General features: G+C 41.5%; 1 protein-coding gene across 1 annotated transcript in view; it reads left to right on the top strand.

Moving 5' to 3' along the window:
* Positions 1-1,399: 1,399 nt before the first annotated feature.
* LOC137295154 (uncharacterized) overlaps positions 1,400-16,141 on the top strand; it is a 30,093-nt gene continuing 15,351 nt past the window's right edge. Inside the window, exons 1-8 of the mRNA XM_067826475.1 lie at positions 1,400-1,772; positions 6,619-6,795; positions 9,161-9,335; positions 9,606-9,749; positions 10,374-10,438; positions 10,606-10,680; positions 11,612-11,720; positions 14,843-15,070. Of these exons, the coding sequence (XP_067682576.1) occupies positions 1,537-1,772; positions 6,619-6,795; positions 9,161-9,335; positions 9,606-9,749; positions 10,374-10,438; positions 10,606-10,680; positions 11,612-11,720; positions 14,843-15,070 (1,209 nt within the window). The 5' untranslated portion in view covers positions 1,400-1,536. The remainder of the gene's footprint in view (positions 1,773-6,618; positions 6,796-9,160; positions 9,336-9,605; positions 9,750-10,373; positions 10,439-10,605; positions 10,681-11,611; positions 11,721-14,842; positions 15,071-16,141) is intronic.

The raw sequence follows: 16,141 nt of genomic DNA, 5'->3' as shown, positions 1-16,141 counted from the left end.
TATGTATATTATTGCATCGTGAGACTGATTTACTGACACGCGTCGTTTTTTCACATACCCTGAAGGATATAACTAGTGCCTGGACCTATTGTTACAATACACGATGCATTTAGCTGTACACGTCAAGGACGCGTCATGCGACTCAAGAACAAAAATACTTTTTATCCGGGTTAGGGGTGGGCTGGACTTACCGTTTCGAGATAAAAAGTATGTGCGAATGTCCACTTTCGCGATTTGGTAAACTGTGTTCTGATTGGTCAATCTCAAACGTTACCTAACGCGACCTCCCATAAGGTTTTGTTAGACTCAGTAGAGGAGTGTAACGAAAAGTACTGAGGATAAGTTTACTTAGACTGCCGATTTGGGAATCGAACCCATGATTGACGTGATGAGCGAACGCTTAAACCACCTGGATACCCAGCGTACACATGTATCAAGATGTATGACGAGTATTCCAGTGGAAAATAAAGTGACTCCACCTGAAGTCTGGAGTAACGTGCATCAGTGCTGGAAAATACGTAAAGCTTTAATTTTGTAGAGATATGTTGTAGGAATATAACTGTATTTGTTGGATTCCTGCTTGTCTCATGTGTGTCACACTCTACGCGTGTGTTATCTACATCTAACTTGGGCCATCTATTTAATAACAGTCGGGCGTTTTACTTCTTTTGTCTGAAACCATAGTCTGCAGAACGACCATCTGTGATAACTGGGTTTAACACAGACAAACTTGTTATCAATATGTTGAACCACGTCTATGTACAATGACACGTAATCTACAAGCCTAGTCTGCAACCCTTTGTCCTTAGTCAATGTCTGTTTCAAAGACCTCTAGGCTTCTAGTCTGCCTCACGACCTTAGATTTTGTCTGCCTTAGTTCGTAGAGATTGTCTGTCTCAGTTCGAAGAGATTGTATATGTCTAACAGTCCTTATGCGGCTTCACATGGCAAACTAAAGTCTGACAACACGTTGTCAAACTCGAGTTTGAAAGTCTGAAATGTCAAAATCATCAATTGTGAAACAACCAATCGTAGTCAGTCTGTCTCACAACTCTAGAGATTATCTGTCTCACAGACCTCTAGTCTGCCTCACATTCCCATGAGAATGTGAGTCTCATTCAGACAAATGTTCCTGCATTTTCTCATATTTGAGCAAAAACTTGAACTTAAGTCAAAACTCAGACTTAAGTTTGTTTCGAGAAATCGGGGCCAGCTCTTTATAGTACTTTTTCTCATAAGCATTGACACTGACCAGTGGTATTTTATCAAAATGGAATATGGCCTACTTTTTTTGAATGGCGTATTTCACAACATTACAACAGCCTTCGCTCAGCCTGACCCCAATCCCCCAATACCTAGATTGCCAGTCACCGTCAATAACACCACGTGACTAGCCCGCACAGTTGATGCACACCCAGTTTCCTTGTAAGCTCAAAAATTTGCCGAGCCCGCTCGATCTGGCCAGACTGTATGCTAGCTATCGACCCGCCTTGCACGTGGAGTTGTTTAAAAGCATAACGGGACTGTAACGTGAAGATGGTTTCGGGAGATGAGATCAGCGGGTCGGCGTATATTCTGGGAACACTGGCCGTCGCCTCTGCTGCTAAATATGCATTTGGTGCTTACACAAGATGGCAGAAACTACAACGGTTTGAATTGGTGGGTCGTGTTTCTGCATTAACTGTGTTCCCAGTCAAGTCGTGCGGAGGAATTTCCGTACAGAGTGCGCTGGGCAGTCGTCTCGGGTTGAGAGTTCAAGGGGTCACAGACAGGTGAAGGCCTTTTTATTAAATTTCACATGAATTGCCCGATTCTCTCGTAATATATCCGTTCGAAGAGTATAACATGAGTAGTCATGGTAACTCATAATGTATTTTCTGCTGATGTAAATCAAATATCGCATCTCTGTTTACTCGCTTTTAATGTGCACGCGTGTGCCTCAGTTACTAGAATGACAGTAGCATATAAGTATGAGCATGGAAACTGTGTTGTTTTTACGAAATGTTCTGTTCAGCGTCTTCGAAAAGCTTTTTTAAAGGTATTATATATTTCCAGCCCAATCAGTTCCCATGTTTCTCTTGATATGTCACACGTCTGTTATGATTATCTCCCCTTGCATCATCTTTATGTAATCTCTCTTTGACCAGAGGTTGATAGTATGAAGCTTCCCTTCCAAATTATATATACAGGACAGTGATGATAGTGATGGATCTCTCGATCTGAACGTCACAAGTTACAAGCATAAGTCATACACAGTTACATCAGCACATTACCAGTTGTGTTGATTATCCCTATGAACCGTGCATAGATATTAACCGGAATGGAGAAGATTACACTTACACAAAGTGACTGATAAAAGACATGACCTTTGTCAAATAGTTTGTCTAACGTTCAATGAACCAGATTATTTTCCCTACTGCCTAGCCCTCTCTGCAATGCTAAAGCCTTAAATGAAGCAAGTCGCGATTTCCTCAGGTTCTGAAGCGCTGGTCTCTGTACCTAAGGTGATGTTCGTAACGTGTGTTACCAATATCCCAACATGGCGGCAGGTAAGATCGCCTGGCGATTATTTCTTCCACGTGTATACAATTATTTAGCACATGGATACACCTTGATGGTGCAATACATTGAAAGCACTCAACCGACATCCAGCTTTTGAGTTATCGACATCCTCGCGCGATTTTAAAAATGCTTATTCTTCCAAACATAGACATTAATCCGCAAATTCAGTGCATTCAATGAATTTGCACCATCAATGTTTATCCGTGTGCTAATTACCTTTGATTGTATACAGGTGGAAGACTGCTAATTCAAAGGAAATTATTGCCAAGCGATCTTACCTGCCGCTATGTCGGAATGCTGGTAACATATGGGTTATATGGGTTGGTTTGTTACTATCAAAATTGTATATATTCAGAGACTAAGCACATGACAGTAGTTCTTTGGTACATGACGTTGAATAGAGAGCACGACCCCTCGTTGGTTCAAGTGACCTGTTCTGGCTTCCATTTGTTCTGGCCTCAATATGTCAATCTCTATTATCTACAATTGCTATTACTCTCTACCTCCCATTTGCCCTTTGTCTGTTCCCTGTAATTTATTCCCGACCTCCAGCAGTGCATTGTTCATGATCTATCAACACTTTAAACTGGTTCGTCCATTCAGCGCTAATTACACGTCAAGTGCAGGCTTCCACTTGTTCCTTATCAATCACTACGGCTGTATCGATGCATCGAACGACCGATGGTCTGTATTTGTTGAGTCTCCGATAGCAATTTATCGATGACAGAAACGAAAAAAGAAAAAAATATCGATGCATCGGCAGTATGTTTGATCGATCGATAGTATTTATTTGGTCGCAATAGTATGTTACAATAGTCTGTCTATCGCAATAGTATGTTACAATAGTCTGTCTATCGCAGTAGTATGTTACAATAGTCTATCTATCGCTATAGTATGTTACAATAGTCTGTCTATCGCAATAGTATGTTACAACAATCTATCTATCGCAATAGTATGTTACAATAGTCTATCTATCGCAATAGTATGTTACAATAGTCTATCTATCGCAATAGTATGTTAGAATAGTCTGTCTATCGCAATAGTATGTTACAACATTGTATCTATCGCAATAGTATGTTACAATAGTCTGTCTATCGCAATAGTATGTTACAATAGTCTATCTATCGCAATAGTATGTTACAACAATCTATCTATCGCAATAGTATGTTACAACAATCTATCTATCGCAATAGTATGTTACAATAGTCTGTCTATCGCAATAGTATGTTACAATAGTCTATCTATCGCAATAGTATCTTACAACAATCTATCTATCGCAATAGTATGTTACAACAATCTATCTATCGCAATAGTATGTTACAACAGTCTATCTATCGCAATAGCATGTTGCAAGAGTCTGTCTATCGCAATAGTATGTTACAATAGTCTGTCTATCGCAATATTTGTTTCCCCGTCAATAATCACCCCTACCAATCACACACTAACGCTAGTTAAGTGCTGGTTTCCATTGTTTAGCCCTATCTTTATTGTCTTATTATTTTTGTTGTTTTACATGTACATATATACTGAGGGAAATGAAAACACAAGTATTCCTTTTTTGTAATCAGGTTTCTTCACAAGCTTTGGATCCCATAGCTTATGAAGAAATCTGGAAAAAATAAAGGAACACTTGTGCGTTCATGTGACCCCCTATTTCTTCTCTCATTATACATGTACATGCATATATTATGAGCCTAATACCAGTCATTCCACTAGTGTGGGAGCAAGGATATATATTGTACGCCGAAACGTTGTGTTCCTCGCATTGCCTTCCTTGTGACCTGCAGACATAACACAACTCCTCATGGGTAGAACGTTGCTTCTTCTAAAACGGTACCTACCAAGGGTGAAACGTGACCTTTGAACGTAACTTCACCCTCTGTCGACTAAACCACAAACAGACTTTCGTAAAATACTTTCCTTTAGGGGACTTACTACCCATAACGCGACTACATTAAAAACGCCATGGAGGTTCCGATTTAGAATGGGTAACAATCGATATATGTACCTGTCTTAGGAGGTAACTTCAAAGATAAATAGCCTTTCAAAAATCGAAACAATGGTATATTCTCCGATCAGAATCTGACTGTTGCTTGTACTCACTAGCCACACGATGAACTGTTATACACATAATACCTGACACTAAAGCGGATGTTTTCATATGCTGTACACATTTAAAGACGCATTGGTAAACGCATTTTCCGCAAATGTATCATGGAATTATTCAATACCAATATCTCGTTTTGTCCAGGAGCTTAGTGTGCTGATGGCTTTTTCTTAATGTTTGCATCGTGTCCCATTCCATCTACATTTCTGTCAGCGACCTAGTTTTGTAGAGGGCGTTATTTCACGTATATTTCATCAACCTGACCTGGTTCCCTATCATGGATGATAGATGCCATGTCACCTGCTGTTGTCGATTAGAATAGATAGTCACAGCTGGTCTTTTTTCTGCCAGAAAGCAACTGATCTAGTTCATTTTATCTTTATATAGGCCTATGGGGTAGCCTAATGGTTAAAGCGTTCGCTCGTCACGCTGAAGACCCGGGTTCGATTCCCCACATGGATGCAATGTGTGAAGGCCTTTTCTGGTGCATGTGCTAGAATATTGCTAAAAGCGGCGTAAAACCAGACTCACTCACCCACTCATAATTATATAGTGACTGAGAATCGGACGCGTGTTCGCTGATGAAACTAAGATAGTTGTCCCGTTACACAGGCATTCAAAATTTCAAAGCATTCCGTGCATTGAAATGTAAAACTTTGTCGGCGAATGCATAAGGTTTATCGTGTAGCTTCAAAATTAGAGCCGAGTACAAAGCACAATATTTCCCTACTCTTTCTTGTCTCAGCTTTCGCAGCTTATACCAGCGGTAAATTCTCTGTCTATAATCATGGCCGATTCAGCTCGAGCAGCCCCTAGACGCCCCATTTCAATTCTTGCTTAATGTGAAGTACTATTCCCTGCAGCGTTAAAGCAAAGTTACTGTACAGTAATATATACAATGATTTCTTAACGTTTTTTGAAATTAGCGGCAAGAGTTTCACTCAAGCTTCATTTCGTCCCTTCATCGTAAGATGTGACTAATGGGATCGGGTGGCCAGGCTGGCTGACACGTCTTCGTATTCCAGTTTCGAAACCGACGCTCATGCTGTTGATCATTGGATTGTCTAGACCAGACTCAATAATTTACAGACCGCCGACATAGTGCGTAAAGTTCAACCCACTCACGCGTATGTTCATCATGCATTGCCCCGTGAATGTCAGGGGTAGAATCGGCCTTCAGCACCCCATGCTTGCCACAAAAGGCGACTATGCCTGTCATAAGAGGCGACTAACGGGATCGGGTGGACAGACTCGCTGACTTGTCGTCGGTTCCCGATTTCGCAGATCGATGCTCATGCTGTTGATCACTGGATTATTTGGTCTAGATTGGATTACAGTGGAAACCTGATAAGTAAACTTTCAAGGGACTCGTCAGATTATTTACGTATCAGGTTTTTTACTTATCCAAACTCATCCATATCTGCAAATGACAGAGTAACGGACAAGATTTGTACGTAATATAACATGTTTTATTGCACCAGTCTACTCACTGATACTCCCAAGCTACATATAACAATGAACAACTCATCAGGGCTGGCCTCCAGTTGTCAGTGTATTGTAAACTGCTTATGCCAGTGAAAGCTGTAAGTGGATGCTCATTTACCTGGTGACTGACACATGTCCCTCATGTCGGATTATGTGGTAATCGCTAATTTAGTTATCAGGTCTTGTTTGGTCAGTAATTTACTTCCAGGGACCATGTAAAAACGTTTACTTAAGCGGTATTGTTTACTTATCCAATTTTAGTTAACAGGACTCAAATAGTGATTGATGAAGAAGTTTGCCGGAACCAAAGAATAGTGTTTACTTATCCGATATGTTTACTTAAGCGGTTTTAACTTTGGCGGTTTCCACTGTATTTACATATAGCCACCATACAGCGGGAATATTGCTGAGTGCTGCGTAACACTAAACTCACTCACTCATCATGCAGTATCATCTGTTTGCAGGCACTGGATGGTAACCAGGCCGAATGGCGACTTCCTCTCTCAAAGGCAGGTCCCGAAGATGTCGTTGCTGAAAGTCAGTTTCCATGGCGACCAGGTGTATATTGACGGACCAGGGATGCCAACACTGAAACTACCCATCCACCCCACGGTTGTCACGTCCCAGGTGAAGAAATGTCGGTATGGAGAAATGAATGTGTGTAAAAGTATATGTGCATTAGTTAGGATGGAGTAAGATTCTTGACTTTAGCTGTTTTGTGTTCACATTGGAGTTCCTAACTTAATACCCGTGAAGAGTTAGAATTGGTATTTATCAACCCATGCTTTTCGTGAAAAACCACGAACAGGGTAGGGTAGTCAGACTCGCTAACTGGGTTAACACACGCTATCGTATCCCGATTACGTAGATGGATGTTCATGGTGTTGATCACTAGATTGTCTGGTCTCGATTATTATCACCAACTCGAAACACGCGTCTCATTAACCAATTCAGACATTGACCTCTTTTTCAGCCGATCCGAATTTTCTCGTCTGAAAATAAAAAGATACGCTACAAACAACTATGGTTTGACTAAATTCCAATTTCTTGTTTCATAATAAAATAATATTTTAAATTACCAATAAGTTTTAATGTTAAGATTCAAAAACGTGTTTCATACTTCTATATTTTATGTCCAGGTTTTGGCAGCAACTAACTCGTCACAGATTGTCATTGTTTGAAGAGATCGTGCCAGGATTCACAATTAATGTGGCTCACTGCTTACACCTGTTATGTGTTCTTTGCGCTTATTAAGTGTATTTTCTGTAACGTACAATGAGATATAGTATCAAGTCCGTACCTGCCCGCCAAACTGTTTTAGCTGTCGAGCCTCATTTTGAGATTTCGACGACTTTCAGATTTCCATTTGAGAGAGCACGTTGTACGACAGAGCACGCTGGACGACGTGTTTGTAAGGATTAGAAGGACCGTATCGTTGCAATATACAGTATGGTTCAAAATTATTGAGAATAGCTAAAGCATTTCATATTATTAAACGAGAACAAATCAGATAAAATTGAATGTATTGTGAAAGTGAACTGACCTTTTCATGTTGTGTAGGTAACAATTTAATATTTTATCAAGTCTCCTTGAGCTTCACGGCACAGTCTAAGACGGGTAGGCATACTTCCTATCAGAGAGGTTAGTGTCTCGTGAGTTATGCTGTCCCAGTATCGGACCACTTCTCTCTTCATGTCTTCAATTTTTGTCAACCCCTTTTGATTCACACATTCCTTCATCATCCCCCAAATGTTCTCAATGGGATTTAAGTCAGGACTATATGCAGGAAATGGTAATGCAGTCACATTTTTCTCCTGAAACCACTGCTTGGCATGTTTTGCGGTGTGTTTAGGATCATTATCTTGCTGCAAAATCCAGTCATTTCCATAAAACACATGTGCACTTGGAAGGAGAAAATTATCTAATATGTTAGTGTAGCGTTGACTTGTCAGATTTCCCTCAAACACACACAGCGGGGTCGTTCCTAATAAGGATATCCCTCCCCATACATGAAACTTTGGGCTGTATTTAGGTCGTCGATACAACGGTGCTGACGCAGACTTTGTCCATATTTTCACATTATTGGGATATACCCATATTGAGCTTTCATCAGTAAAAATCACATTTTCCCAGTCAAAGTTTTCATGTGCCAAACACCACTCAACACGCCTGTCTTTATGTTCTTGTTTCATGAGAGGAGAAGGAATTCCAGTCTTTTTCTCCCATCCAAGATCAATCAAATTTCTTCTAACTGTAGATTTTGATACAACTGTTGATCCCCTATCTATCATTTCATACCTGATGTTGGAGATGCTTGCCCTTTGCTTTTTAGTCGCTAAAATTCCCAGCCGGACGCGATCTGAGAAGTCCAATTTTCTGGGTCTCGCTGCTCCTTTCTGGTGCCCAAAATCCTTTCCCTCTTTAAAAGTCTTCCTAATCCTATACACAGTAGAAAGAGGAGTTCCTGTTCTCCCTACCAATGTATTTACATCATCAATTCCTTGATTACACAACTCAAAAATCAACCTTCTTTTATCTTCAGCAGACATTGTTGACAGTACTGAGGAAAATGACGTCTGCTACAAATTCAGGGGAGGTAACCCTAATTGTACTATACTCAGTAGGCTAAGATGAGTTACCTCCCTTATACCATTACTTAGTTTTAAGTATCAGTGAATCAGTTGAGGTGTTAGGATAGCTCAAAGTAAGAAGAAAAATTCTCAATAATTATGAACCAGACTATACAAGTGATTAGATTATCAAATGATACTGAACAACATTTATATATTCAGTTTAATGAGTAGGTGTGATAATACTCGACTGGTTATTGTACTAAGTTGCGCAACAGGACGGAACTCAGTCAGCAGAAGAATAGACCGTTGTGTTATCAATGTTTTGACTGGCCGCCGCCATACAACTGGGTTATTTCTATTGCGGTTTTAAGCAACAAACCAACCTAACTTCACACATACATGACTACTCGGCTCTCGTCCATTTTGCTTGCAGTGTGTGGGAGTGGAGGACAGAAGGACTGGACTGTGGGCAGGAGGCTGCAGACTGGATATCCTCTTTCTTGGGAATGGATGGACTCCGGGTACTGTTCTCGGCTCCGGGACTGCACAAGAGGGAGGCCAGCGATGAGATAAAACCTTGGGGAAACCCTGCCCTTCTCGGCGACCAGGTAACTGGGCTGGCACGTTTAGCCTCATCGATTCCATGTCAATCTAAGCCATATAAAATTTCAACAAGGTATGAAACGTCTCAGGCTTTTGATTCTTTCATACCACTTTCATCAGACACATACTTGAAATGTATTTACCTGCGATCATACACCACTACGATAGGTGGTCCAGTACTCTCACAACAGAAATGTTTGATGAGGTGAGCTCTCTCTGTCTAGACCTTGGTGTCATTATCGGTATATTTGGGTAAGAACTAAGTTTTATTACAGTCAGCCTACAGCGATTTCGGAGCGTATTTACTTCTGTCGGAGGAATCTCTGGACTTCCTTAACAGCAACCTCAGCAAGAAGGTGACTATGCGGAATTTCAGGCCCAACATCGTCGTCAGCACCAACGCAGCACCCTTCGATGAGGTATTAACATATGCATCCGAAAATGATCGAACGACGGATCCGCGACGATCTATCATTCAATACTGGGAGACAGGGTAGCCTAGTGGTTAAGTGTTCGATTGTCACGCCAGAGACTCGGGTTCGATTCCCCATCTCGATGTTGCTAAACGTGGCGTAAAACTAAAGTCACTCACTCACTTTAACATAACATCGTGACACTGTGTCGCCATTATACAATTGTTGGACGCATACCACACTCCTATAAATTCTAATTTTGAAATTACACGGTAAACTTTATCCATTCATGGAAGCAGTCCTACAAGTTCACCCGCCCACGAAGCCTTGTTTCACAACTGGCACGGAATATACCTTCACTCGACAATATAATGTTGATTGTCACTCGTCCATTCTTGTCAAAAGAGCGACTAACGGGATCACATGGTCAGACCCACTGAAACATTATCGCATCCCAATGACGTAGATCAATGATCACAGGATTGTCTGGTCCAGACTCGATTATTTACAGACCTCAGCCATATAGCTGGAATATTGCTGAGTGCGGCGTAAAACAACAAATGAACCAACTTGATACGTCCGTGTTTAGGATGTTCTAACAATATAATCACGATGCCCCTCTCTGTTCAGGACAACTGGCAAGAAATCAGGATTGGGGACAAAGCTTACATGAGGATGTTGGACCCATGTACGAGGTATGTCCAGCTGAATCCATCTGAATGAAAATACTATTCCTGGTGTGCCGATCCTATCCGAGTGACAGCGACACCCATGTTGGGTGTAGTAACTTCTCGTGCACTACTTTTCTAATCTTGTACAGATCTTGAACTTTTTGTTTTAAATTCTGGTCTTTGTTCCCAAGGTGTATAATGACGACAGTAAATGGAGACTTGGGAGAGAAATCTAAAGACGGTGAACCACTGGCAACTCTAAAACGGTAAGAGTAAATTAAGCGGTCGGATTTTACAAGCACCAAATATCTGATTATCATCTTAAATGAGGTTCGCGACTAGCATGTGTATCTAAGACATGTTGTGATTGTGTTATACGTATGTGTTTGTTCCCGATGTATATGCGAGATGTCGGTGGCGTGAGCAGAACAGTAGCTGTTATTTCTGTAAATATTCTGTGTTGTATTACTGGCAGGTCATCAAGGCACAATGTCACATATTTTCGACAGTATTTTGGCCAAAAGTATAGCTATTGGGGCATATGGACCAATTTTAGCTCCCTGTTGATGCAATAAAATACTTATCCGTTAGGACTGAAATGGATAGCTGAAACGTCAAGGCGAATAGCTTCCACTTGCCATGTATGGAATATAAACATTTGCATCGAAAACTGTCGCACTCTGCAATGTCGATGTTTACCGAACTGGTTTTCGATCACAAGCTGAGCGTAGGATATTCCTAAATAGTGCTCCAAGGGACATACCTCTATGGGGTTCACTTGAAATAATGCTCGGGCGGCAGAGGGCGCGAGAGGCGATTTAATGCAACGTTGCATTAATGCGTTCAAACTTTTTTATATTTCATTTTGTAATGTAAATACGTAATTTTGGTTGGAATAAAGAATATGATGAATTCCCTAAGGGCTGATAGTAGTATTGAGAAAAATGCATCATTGTTAGAGAAGTGTGGTGTGATATTGTGACTTTAAATTTACCCCTTCAATTGTGTTTTTAAAAGTAACAGTAATACGAATATAATTACACTCGTTATCAATTTACAGCATAGGTCAAGGTCACTGGGCATAGATCTTAGCCGGTGATTGGCATGCTCAGTAATTTTATTCCACTGGGGTGTTGTTTATTCCATGAGGAAAGACCAACAGTCTCCATGTGTAAATACGATCCTGTACTGTTTCAGTTTGCGATGTTTCCCTGCATACGGAGCGTCTCCCATTTTCGGTGTCAACTGTGCGGTCGACGTGGAAGGAACAATCAACGTGGGCGACCCAGTATATGCTTTAAGAAAGTGAAACATTTATGAAAAAACAGAACAAATTGATAATACGGAATTGGGTGTTTCTTTCCGACTGCATCAGTTTAGTTTTACGCCGCTTTTAGCAATATTCCTGCAATGTCAGGCGAAGCGGGGCATAAAGTGTCAGACGCCGTCCGTCGTTACCTACGAATTGGAATATCTTAAGACTCGTTGACTAGATTCTTTCCATGTTTGGTGTCTAGGTTCATCACACTACAGGAAAGGTCCCAATAAGGTTTGGTGACCTTGACCTTCATTTCAAGGTCTCAAGGTGACGTTTTATCCTGGTCAGCGACATTTCTTAAGAGCCTCTCTCTGCATTCATATTTTACATGTTCAACACGAAGCTGTCTAGGGAAGGCGCATGGCCCAGCAGATGTTGGTCACATTAAATTAATTTTTAAGGTTATGGCGACACTTTGAAGATTTGATAATGTTAACCTGTTAATGCGACTAACGAGTTCGGGTGGTCAGGCTCGCTGACTTGATTGACACGTCATCGGTTCCCAGTTGCGCAGATCGATGCTCATGCTGTTGGTCAAATGGTTGTCTGGTCCAGACTCTATTACTTACAGACCGTCGCCATATAGCTGGGATAAGCGCGGCGTAAAACTCAACTCGCTCGCTCACTGACTTGACATAGCTTTAATTTTTGCCATACACGAATGTAAACAATTGCTCCATACATTGAAAACTGTCGCACGTGGTGTTGGTGTTTGCCGAACTGGTTTCAATCAAAAGTTGCGCTTGGGTTATTCTTGAAGAGCGCTGCAAGGGACTCCACGGGGTTAGCTTAAAATGTGCGACTGGTAGAGGGCACGAGAGTCGAGTTTATACTGCGTTGCATTAGTATTTAATTTAATATTGTAGTCTAAATAGATATTTTGGCGGGAATACATTCTATGGTAGCTTCACCGAGGGCTGATCGTAAGTATTATTGAGAGAAATGTATTATATATTTTCAGAGACTGGTGTGACCCAGTGCCTTTAATTGTTAGTTGTGACAGCACAATGTTATACTTATGAAAGTGAAAGCTGTGCTAAATGACTTTTAATCATAACCCGGATTACAATCACGTGATTAAAACTCAAAACTTCATGTTTCTTGAAGTTTCTACTTTTTGTCATCACTTACAGTAATAGTCATTGTCAAAGTAATGACCTTTTTCACTTTCATAAGGATCAGAACACATGAATCTGTCCTCCATGGTTGTTAAGATACAGTATTTCGTGATTTTAATTGTGGAAAATGGGTAACAGGTGCGAACAATATTGTGTGAATTTCATGACAAGCGCATGTACAATCATGGGCGCTGTTGTGTAGCCACCAGCCTCGCTCATCCATACCTCCCGGTACTAATTCAGCTGAAGATGGTACTTTAATCACCTCACATGATTTACGAGAATGCGGCATATGTACTGTTTTAATGAAAATTGTGATACGGTGCTTACACTTCAAACAGATATATTTTCATGTATGATGTTTTCTTGATAAATACTGATATCGCAATATTGCCCATTCATGCTCTTATTTCGTTATTAAACCCGTCAACAAATTATTGTGCATTTCGTCCTCCCTGGAGGTGTAGAACCAAGCTGTCTGACCTGCGGTAGCCTTTCCGTTCCACTACTGTATGGATCAGGTGGTTCCATTAATAAGAACAGACCAAGACTGTATAAACCATTCTTTTCGTTTTAGGGTTGCCAATGGTTCGACGTCTTTAGATCTCTCTCTCAAATCTCCATTGATTGTTGTCATTGTACGCCTTGGGAACAAACATCAGAATTTAAAACAAAATGTTCAGCATATGAACTAAATTAGAAAAGAACGAAACGTGCAGGTAATATTTCCAACATGTCTGTCGCTGTCACATCCACTTGGATAGGATCGGCACACATTGTTAGAACATCCCAAACATGGACAGGTCGGAGCCAACATAATAATGGCAGATGGCCGTATATGCTGTGCAAATTATATGAAATGTAAAGTTTTGTCGGCAAGTGAACATGTAGGACTGCTTCCGTGATTTTATAAGGTTCCCCGTGTGACTTTAAACTTATGATTGGAGTGTGATATTTTACGTGTGCGTCCAACAATTGTATCTTGACCATACACTGTCATGATGTTATAGTGAGTGAGTGACTTTAGCGATACGCCGCTTTAGGAATATCGAGATGGGGAACTGAACCGGTCTTTGGCGTGGTAATCGAACGTTCTAACCACTAGGCTACCCTGTCTCCCAGTATGGAGTGATAGATCGTCGTGGATCAGTCATTCGATCATTTTCTGATGCATATGTTAATACCTCATCGAAGGGTGCTGCGTTGGTGCTGACGACGATGTTGGGCCTGAAATTCCGCATAGTCACCTTCTTGCTGAGGTTGCTGTTAAGGAAGTCCAGCGATTCCTCCTACAGAACCATATACGCTCTAAAATCGCTGTAGGCTGACTGTAAGAAAATAGTTATTACCCAAATATTCCGTGAATAACATCAAGGTCTAGACACAGGGAACTCGCGTTATCAAGCAGAACTCTGCCGGATGTTTTGAGAGCATGAACTATTGCACTACGCCCATCGCAGTGGTGTATGATCGCAGGTAAATACCGTGTTTACATGTGTGAGTGGTCGTTTTGGATTTAACCCCGCTCTGAAGTGCATTTCATATGTGAAAGTGGTATCAAAAGCCTTAGACCTTGCTGAAACTTTAAAGGCGCAGATTGGGTGTTGACATGACATGCGATCGGTAAGGCTACACGCGCCAGTCCTACTACCTTGTCACCAGGAAGAGCAGGGTGTTTCTCGCCGTCCTTCCTTTCCCAACAAAGAGCACATCCAGTCTGCAGCCTCCTGCCCACAGTCCACCCCCTCCGTCCTCCACTCCATTCCAAGCAGAATGGACGACCGTTGGATATACACAGTTGTAAAACACGCCGATGACGTGTGTCAACCAAGTCAACGAAGCTGACTACCCGATCCCATTAGTCGCCTTTCACGAAAAGCGACTTCTCGAGCGCTTCCATCGGCACCATCCACAACAACCACTGGGGTGACTTCGTCACCAATGTCGAAGTTCTGAAGCAGGCAGAGGGGTGCAAGGTTGATGAATTCTCAGCTGTGCTGGGCAGGACACATCTTCAAAATGGAGGACTCTCGTCTTGCTAAGATCGCCCGTATGGCAGAATCTCAAGGCACCAAGGAAGAGATACAAGTACTTCCTGCAAAAGTCCCTCGATGCCTGCCTCGTCCACCACCGACAGTGGTCAACACTTGCTGCAAACCGCGAGGTCTGGTCCCACACCACCCAACAGGCTCGCTACTGGGCCAGTTTAAAGAACAAGAGGTAGGAGAGGAAGAACCGCGAAACCTCAGCACTAAATTCAGACCAAAGGCTCCTTCCACGAACCAACTTTTGCAAAGGTTAACTTAACTTAACTTGCAAAGATGGGACTCAACCGAAAAAGTACTAGAATTTGTACTTTACTGAGAAAGTGAAACCCCAAATATGATTGATTTACTAAGTATGTATATAACCTGAGTGACTTTCGTTTCGACTACCATAGTGTTCTGAGGAAGAAGCCCAGCTCTTCATCTGAGGCCGTTGTCACCGGAACTGCCTGTCCCGCTTTGGCCTTGTCATCCGCGAGCCGAAACAAACCAATAACAACCTCTGTACTTATGATGTGCAATGTTCAATATTGGGACGGACCAATACTGAAGTTTGACATCAGAGACCATATAATAGAGGGACGGCCCTCTCCAACAGTTTATCATTAAACATCAGCGCTACAGTCTGGCATGTAACTGATACACGTCGACACCCTGCTGCTAACTTCCGGTTACCGGTACACATGCGCAACAGATGCGTAGACATTCGCAAATGAGCACTCTGGTATCCACGTAAACAATATTGCCTTATATCCGGACAGGGGTTAATTCCTTAGCTGGATCTCACCGGCTGCGATTGACAGTCAAAGATTACATGAACAGTTCCAATAAACTGATTATAATAATCGTAATCTTTATCTTGTCTTTCACATGCACATGTCAACTGACAACGTCACAGAAAATATGTATCGTTCGCGAAATCCGAGCCGTTTTAGGTCAGTCAAGAAACAGTACTCTTGTCAATATCCCAGATATTCGATGAACGTATCATCAAAAAAGTATCTCTAGTTTTCTTTTAAGTATCCGTTGCCACTGGTTGGTGGTTCATTAAATGACGCTATTACTCTCTGATTTTAATTTCATATTAATTCGCATAATTTTATGAATTGATAGTCCCAACGAAACACGATTTAACATTATCCAAGAACGTTACAGTAATGTTTTTTGAATGCCAGTTTGGGCTGACAGTGATGTTTTCGGAGCCATACGGAGGTATATGCACATTATGGTGATTTTTGGCAAAGGG

The sequence above is a fragment of the Haliotis asinina genome, chromosome 8 (genome assembly GCF_037392515.1).
Source record: "Haliotis asinina isolate JCU_RB_2024 chromosome 8, JCU_Hal_asi_v2, whole genome shotgun sequence".
Lineage (NCBI taxonomy): Eukaryota > Metazoa > Mollusca > Gastropoda > Lepetellida > Haliotidae > Haliotis > Haliotis asinina.
Note: the sequence above shows the minus strand (reverse complement) of the source record. Positions and strands in the feature narration are given on the sequence as shown.